Genomic DNA, 8,265 nt, shown 5'->3' with positions numbered 1-8,265 from the left:
AAAAAAAAAAAAAAAAAAAAAAAAAAAAAAAAAAAAAAAAAAAAAGATTCTCCTCAGATTCCATTCCCAGTCCACCCCCAAAACACACACATACAAACTAACGTCACACCTCACCTTGTCATCTGGTGACACCTTGTGGTAATGATGAGTATTGTCCGCCCTATTCAGCTCTCAGTCAGCAGAAAAAGAGAATTAAATGGACTGAGAGGTAGCATCTTAACGCTAGGTTCTGGAGAACTTCCCCACCCTTCAAAGGGTTAAGCAGTATTCTCCAAAGGAAGACATACCAGGAAATTTGGAAAGCATAGCTTCTTATTTGTTTGAAATGATTCAGAGTGACAAACAATTTTGAAAGATTGAAGAAATCTGATCAACATAATGACCAGTGATCTAACGGGTACCCTCCTCTTGATAGAGAAGCGAAGTACTCAGGAGTGCAGGTTGAAATTTTTTTTTGGATGGCCAATTCAAGATTTTGTTTTTGCTTGATTATACATGTTCATAACAGGGTTTGTTTTTTTTTTTCTTGCTTTCTGAATGTTGAGGGGGAAAGGAGAGAGGAAGAGAATGCAGACATAAAATAAAGCAAATAAAATAGAATTTTAAAAAATAAAGTGCAGTTTCTTATTTACCAATTACTTTGGGTGGGTATTGGTGAAAGCCTTAGGTGATTTGAATAATCCTGCTCATGTGCTTAAGAAAGATAAAGTAGGGCTTTAGGATTGTATTGATATAGGGATTCCCCCCATGAGGAAAGCCCCTCCACTAATGGAGATTAGCACCTTTACTGCACTTTTAGCCTCAAGAGAGCACTGAGAAGTTAAGTGACTTGCCCAGGATCACTCCGTATTAGGGATAAGACTCAAACTCAGGTCTTCTGAGTTAGATCTCTATTCACCATTCCTCCCTGCCTCTATAACTCTCTCTATATAATTGCCTCTATAATTGAGTAGAAATTGGAAGGGTCTTTTCAGTTCTCCAACAAGTTCCCTCAGGAGGAGAGGTATGATGGGAGAAAAGCCACCAAAATTTGAAGGTACTATATCTGTGCTTCTGATAAGGTCTCCTGGGAAGTTGAAGATTATTCTGTTCCTTGGAAAAACTTCTGTGCTGCCAGAGGTTGTCAAGAAATAGAAGTTGTGATGACATTGGGGAGAACTGTGTCTCCCCAGACATGAGAAACTTTGGAGTTTTTACCCCTCTGCGTCTAAAGGCTGAGAAATATTGACTCCTTGTTTCGCAGGTCTAGGCTTTACCTGGCCAAGAAGCAGGTGAATAGGGCTACGAGAAATGTAAGCAAGTAGCTTAATGATGCCTCTGCTGCTGGAAGACAGGAGCTACAACAGAATAAGCCTCGACGTGTTTTGGAGGACGCTTGCTAGGAGCACAGAGACTGTAGGAGCATAATGCTTCCTTCCCACTCCCCACTCCCTGCCTTTTTCTTTTGCAGAAACCTGCTGGGAATATCTCGGAACTGAATTGAAGAAACCATTCTTCAATTCCTTGGACTAGTGAAGTAATCCAGGAAAGAGCCTTCCGTGAGTGATGACCACTTGTAAATGACTGAGAATTACTTTAGATCTTGGAAAAAGTAATGGTTCCTTTTTTAGTTCTCCAAGGTTATGTATTATTTTCTTTTATTATGAACTGCGTACTCAAAAAAGGAAAGTGAGGTTCAGTATATGGGGGGAGGGGTCATGCATACATTTTTCCAGGTTTCTCTTCTCAAGCCCGAGAAATGTCTCAAAGCTGATTCTGAACCTAATGCTGTTATGCCTTGTGGTATAAGGTTTAGCCATAGAAATGGCTTCATAATTATTAGAGGACTGAAAAGAAGATGTATGTTTACAAAGTGCCACTGGTTTGAAGGATGACCACACTGTGCTGAAAGGATCCCAGATCTAGAAGGGCCCTTAGACACCATCTAGTCCACTCATTTTACAGATGAGGAAACCAAGGCCAAGGTATGTGAACTGATTTGCCCAAAGTCACACAGGTAATAAGCCTTGGAAAAGAGATTTGATCCCAGGGTCCTCTGGACTCCAGAACCAGTGGTCCACTTCCCACCAATCCCCCCACTCCCCCCACCACCACCCATGTTGGCACTACTGAAAAAGACTCTCTGGGTAGATGTATACCCTGAGCTGCTCAGGAGGGAGGTGAATACAAATATGCTCCTCTTGGGAGTCTTCTGAGGCTGGAGCAGGGTTTCTTAGTCTGGGGGTCTGTAAACTTTTTTTTTTAAGTTGATCTTTTTTCTTCCTATTAGTTCTTTTTTCTTTCTTTATTTTTTTTGGTGAGGCAATCAGGGTTAAGTGACTTGCCCAGGGTCACACAGCTAGGAAGTGTCAAATGTCTAAGGGCAGATTTGAACTCAGGTCCTCCTGACTCCAGGGCTGGTGCTCTATCCACTGCACCACCTAGCTGCCCCTATAAATTTTTTTTTTAAATGTTTTGATCATTGCATTTCAATATAATCAGTTTCCTTTGTAATCCTTGTATTTTATGCATTTGAAAACATAATTCTGAGGAGTCCATAGAAGCTTCACCAGACTGTCCAAGGGGTCCATAACACACACAGATTAAGAACCCCTGCTCTAGAGCCTTCCAAATTTCTGGGGGTTGGGGGTGGGGGAAAGGAGCGATGGAAAACGATCACAATAATCCTTGTCTCAAGATTTGAAGTTCATGAATTTTACACTAATCCTAGCAGTTTCTTGGCATGACTTTCATAATCTGGCTTGATTTACAGTCATATTCATGCCAGACAGGTGTAAAATTTAAATTGAAGATGCATCATTCCATCTATCCTGTATTTCTCTCCTTTGTACTTACTTAGAATTCGAGCTCCCGGAGGGCATGGACCAATTTTTTTTTTTTTTTTTTGCTTTTTCTTTGTATTACCAGAACAAAGCCTGGTTGCCTGGCTCGTGGTAAGCACTTAACAAATACTTGTTGATTGATTGGTTGGTGGGTTAATTGGAGAGACCCACTTCCTCAAGGATAGGCAAGCTGCATCAAATATGCACAGCCATCAGAGTGGAAGAGTACTCTCTTGACCCCTAGAGGGGTCACCCAGGTATATGGGCACACATGCCCTAGATATAGGCATCAAAGCTGCCTCTTGAAAACCTTGGAGGAAGTTGCCATTCCTACACACTGTTGCCCCAGAGAAATCTGAACCCTGCCTGGCATTTGCTAGAGACACTCAGAGGGCCTGCATTGATTGGATGGGATGCAAAGGTTAGGAATGGAAACACACCACCCCACTCTACTCCTTACTGCCCAGGAATGCTTGGAAGGCATGGCTAAATCACTCTGGGGGAGTGCTGAGGACCTTCATGTCAGCATTCAAGGTGAAGGGATGTGGGGTGATGCATGGGGTAAGATAGAAGGAAACCATATCTGGGTTGTTAGGCATGCATTCCCTTGAACATCATTCATCCAGAGAGGGGAAATGCTCACTATGTAATATGGCCTAGAACTAGAAGGGAACATAATAAGTCTGTGATTTTCCTTATCTGTAGTACCTCTGTGCCTAAGATAGAGAGGGAATAGCAGACTGGAAGACACCAATGAAGGGAGTTGTTGATAAGTATCCTGGTAGTGAGGGAGAGAGACAGACAGGGATAGGGCTAGCTAGGTGGTAAAGTGGATAAGCACCAGGCCTGGAGTCAGGAAGAATCATCTTCCTGAGTTCAAATTTGGCCTCAGATACTTTCTAGCTGTATGACCCTGGGCAAGTCACTTACCCCTGTTTGCCTTAGTTTCCTCATCTGTAAAATAAGCTGGATGAAGGAAATGGATGGGGTCACACATTGCAGGTCTGACAGTCTATGATCTTAGTCCAGTCTTGAGGTTTAACGTGTGAAGAAACTGAGGCTCAGAGAGGGAAAGTGACACTAATAGTTAGCATTTGTGCAGTGTTTTAAGGTTTGTGATATGCTGTATAGCCTATTGACCGAGGTTGCACAGCAAGGCAGTATCAGAGCCAGGGTCTGATCCAATCCTTTGACTCCCAATCCTGTCCTACTACATCCTATTATCACCACATGCCAAGTACTTGCCAAGGATGGAAAAGTGGGAAGTTGAGAGGAGGGCTGGAGTCTTCAGGGTGAGAATGTGTGTGGGAATGTCCTCTGTGCTGCTGGTAAGATGAGGGAATCTCTGACAGGAAAGGAAAAGAGGAGGATACTCACCCACTGTGTCGGTAGATTTGAAAGTCTTGTGTAAAGGAGACTGAATAGTAGCAAAACCATGGACGCTGAGACTGAAAGAACTGTCCTCTTCTTTCTCACCGCCTTCTTCCTCCACAACTTCTATGTCCTCCTCATTTTCCTGATGGGTCAGGCTTTCCTGTGGGGGGAACTGAAGGGTATAGGATTCCAGAGGCCCTAAGTTGGAGGTGGGAGAAGTCAGGTACTAGAACGGTAAGTCATCAAGTAAATATGACAGCTCATGGGACATGTCCCCATACATGCAGGAAGGAATGAAAGTGCTAACTTACAGTAGGAGCTTAATAAATGCTTGTTGACTTGACTATCAAAACCCAAGGCATTGGGGAAAGTGACCTGTGACTCAAATCAAATATAGTAGGGGGTCAAGCCAACTGTGTGAGTGAGCAGAGGGGAGGAGATGTTATAAAGAGGGCTTCAGGCCCAGTCATCACCCCTTCCGATTTGTGCCCTTTCATGATCCCCTGCACCTTAGCTGTTGCTGGCTTCCGAAGCTGCTTGTACATGTTAAGGAGTCGGTTCCATGGGGTTCTCTCAGCTTTTGCTGAGCCCAGTCTGAAGTCTTCTGTGGAGAGAAGTGCCCATCACAGCTGGGCAGCCCCTGAGCCAGGGGCTGAAGGAGGGAGTAGGGTACAAGGACATGGGATAGAGGAGGATAGGGACCACGAGTCTTATCCTAAGTCCTACGTGGGAAAGGAAGAGGTCCTTTAAACTCAGCTTCTACCTGTATTTTTTTTAATCATTTAGTTACCCCTCATTTTTCTACACAAACCGTGCCCTTCTCCTAATCCTCCAAGAGGACAGAACTCCTATTAGTTGCAGTCTTAGGAAATGGGCAGGGAGATTTATTTCTATAATTTGCCCACTGCTAGGTTTCTGCATCTTTTACCTTTTAGCGTCAAGTGTCACCCTTTCCTTAGGAATAGAGAGACACCATGACCCCCCCAAAATGGAAAAAACACAAAGGCCTTCTAGCCTTTATCTCGTTTCCCCCTCCCCCCACTAGCTATCCTTACTCTGGAGTAGACACTCCTTCTCCTCTTCTGCTGTGAAGGCTTCTGGGCTGATCTCCAGGGACCCCATGGCCATGGGGAGGCTTTCATCTTCCCCGAACATGGCCTGGGCAAAATGCCCCCTGTTCCCAAAACACAATTAGCAAGCAGGGATGGAAATGGGGATAGAGAATTGTAATAAAAAGACAGAGTGGAATGGATCGAGAGGAGGGAGCAGAGAAGGCATCACTTGCGTTCACTGAAACCCATAAAAATGTTCCCCTCTCCCACAATTGTCCTCCTCCTATCTGTGGACCCTTTGGTACAGGGATCAAAAGAAGCCTAAATTCTCCTGGGGAGAGCCGTAACTACACTGTCATACCCAGATTCCCATTTTGTCTACATCTGCTCCCAGAGTCTCTTTGGTCTTTTTGTTGTTGTTGTTTTGGGGGTGGGGGAGGGAGGGATAAGCAAGGAGCTGAAAAGAGTGCTACACTCCCAGAAAAGGTCAAGAAAATTAGGGATGGTCGTTTAAGTCAAGCCAGACCCAAGATGGGCCCTTGATTCCTCAGAAACTGTCAACGACAAGCCAGGAAGACTGGACTGTGAGGGCTAGAGTTGGATAATATTCAGCAGAATAACACTTGCAACAACACAGCCCGTAAAAGAGAAACTGGTAGGAAAATGGAGAGGTTTAGGCTAAGTGTCAGAGATTGGTATCCCATTGATAACCATTGATTGCCCAAGTCCCTCTGATCTTCAAATTTCTTTTGCTCCTCTCAGACCACCCAGATTCCCTCAGACTCTCTAAATATTCCAGCCTTCCTTACCTGCCCACATTCCTCATATCTCCTGAGGCTTCTCCAGGTACTTCCTCTTCCTCTTTCTCCAATTGGTCAATGGGTAGGTCTTGCCCACCAACTGCTAGTGCCAGCTTCCCCTCAGGGCCCCGGATTCCTTCCTCTTGGAGCACAGATGGGGCATGGACGCCAGAGTCCCCCATCCCCAAGCCTGCTATGTCCATCTGCTGAGGAGATCCCTTGGGTCCTGGCAGGTGGAGGGCATGAGACATCTTGGCCCGAAGGACCAGCTCTTCCCGGCCAGGCCCTGAGGAATCTTCTGTTCCCATTAGTGGGATGACATCCTGTTCCTGGCCCCTGCCCAAGACCAGGGCTTGTTCAGGCACCTGGTGACTACTTTTGCTCCCTACTAGGCTGCGGAAGAAGCGGAGCACTGAGGAGCGGCTGGAGCTGGGAGTTGCTGGGGCTGGGAGCTCCATCCCTGGTGAGACAGTGGTTGAATCAAAGAGAAGGAGCTGAGAGATGGCTGGTTGCTGCCACACAGATCCAACTGCTTAAGAACAGGAGGGAGTTTTCAAATTTAAATCTCTAACTGGAACCTTCCAGAGATTCTAGAAGTTCCAGGGCATGGGAGGGAGGTGGGGAGGCAGGGATCAGGAGGGGTTAAGGATAGATCAGAGGAGCATGAGGGAAGTACCTGAAATTTAGGGAAGCATTTGAGGGATGGATGGATGGATGGATAGATAGATGGAAGACTGGAAGGATGAAGGGAGAGAGAGAGAAAACTGGTAACTAGATAGAAGAATGGAGAGATAGATGATGGATGGAGAGATGGAGGGATGGATACAGACAGAAAGATGATAGATGGATGGATGGATGGATAGATGATAGATTGATTGATAGGTGGATAGATGGATTGATCCATTGATCAATAGATGATAGACAGATTCATGTAGTGAAAAGAACACTGGATTTGGAAACAGGAGACCTGGGTTTGAATCCAGTTCCCAATCCCTAATGACTTGGATAAAATCACTTCATTTCTTTGCACCTCAGCTTTCCTATCTGTTAAGTAGAGGTATAGTAGAAAGAAGACTATAAATTTTAAAAAATTAAAATTAAAAAGTTAAAAAATAAGTTTTAAAAAGAAAGAAGACTGAATTTGGAATCAAGACAATCTGAATTAAAATCCCAGCAATTACTTAGTGCCTACATGATTTGGAAAAGCTACTCTCCTCTAGGCTTCGGTTTTCTTATCTGTAAAATAAGGAGATTGGACTAGATAATCTGTGAGTCCTTTCTAGCTCTAAATCTATTCTCTAACCATAGGATTTTAGCTATATCACAGACCCTTCAGAACTTTTTTCCTTATCCATAAAATGGGGAGAATAACACTTGCAACATAGAGGGCAGCAAGCACACTCCAAGGAACAAATGCTGGATTTGAAGTTGGAGGACTCAAGGTTGAACTCCTCTGTCCTACTTACTAGTCAGTCAGTAAGCATTTATAAAGTGCCTACTGTATCACTAGTGTCAGGCACTGTGCTAAGTGATAGGGATACAAAGAAGCAAAAGCAGAGTCCCTGCCCTCAAGGAGTTCACACTCAGCTGGGGGAGATACATATAAAAAATTGTACGTATGAGACATATACTGAGTAGGAAAGAAATAAGCATTTAAGTGCTTACTATGGACCAGGCATCGTCCAGCTAAGTGCTTTTAAACATTCAGTCGTTTCAGTTGTGTCCAACTCTTTGTGACCCCGTGAGTCACTCCAGCTCATTTTACAGATGAGGAAACTGAGGCAAACAGGGTTAAGTGACTTGCCCAGGGTCACACAGCTAATAAATGTGTGAAGCCAGCCAGATTTGAACTCAGGAAGATGAGTCTTCCTGACTCCAAGCATGGTGCTGTATCCACTGCACCACCTAGCTGCCTAGAGAATATGTAGAAGGGAGTAAAGTATAAGAAGACTAGAAAAGTAAGAAGTGGCTAGGTTGCGAAGGGCTTTCTTTTAAAGCCAAACAGAGAACTTTATATTTGATCCTGAAGGTAATGACGAGCCACTGGAGTTTATTGAGGAGGAGAGGTAACATCATCACATCTGTGCTTTAAGAAAAATCACTTTGGCAGCAGAGTAGGGGGTGGATTCAGTGGATGGTGGGGAACCTGTGGTCTCGAGGCCACATGTGGCCTTCTAGGTCCTTGGCTGTGGCCTTTTGACTAAGTCCAAGTTTTAT

The 8,265-nt window shown here is 44.4% G+C and overlaps 1 protein-coding gene across 1 annotated transcript in view; it reads right to left on the bottom strand.

Moving 5' to 3' along the window:
- The window catches only part of LOC114053343 (gametogenetin-binding protein 1-like), a 15,556-nt gene extending 9,050 nt beyond the window's left edge, over positions 1 to 6,506 (bottom strand). The window contains exons 1-4 of the mRNA XM_027876296.1: positions 6,058 to 6,506; positions 5,252 to 5,370; positions 4,706 to 4,800; positions 4,200 to 4,356 (exon numbers count right to left, since the gene is read on the bottom strand). Coding sequence (XP_027732097.1) covers positions 4,200 to 4,356; positions 4,706 to 4,800; positions 5,252 to 5,370; positions 6,058 to 6,506 — 820 coding nt within the window. The remainder of the gene's footprint in view (positions 1 to 4,199; positions 4,357 to 4,705; positions 4,801 to 5,251; positions 5,371 to 6,057) is intronic.
- Positions 6,507 to 8,265: the final 1,759 nt, after the last annotated feature.

This window comes from Vombatus ursinus, unplaced genomic scaffold, assembly GCF_900497805.2.
Source record: "Vombatus ursinus unplaced genomic scaffold, bare-nosed wombat genome assembly UNPS02014811.1, whole genome shotgun sequence".
Taxonomy (NCBI): Eukaryota; Metazoa; Chordata; class Mammalia; order Diprotodontia; family Vombatidae; genus Vombatus; species Vombatus ursinus.
This window is presented reverse-complemented; position numbering and strand designations above follow the sequence as displayed.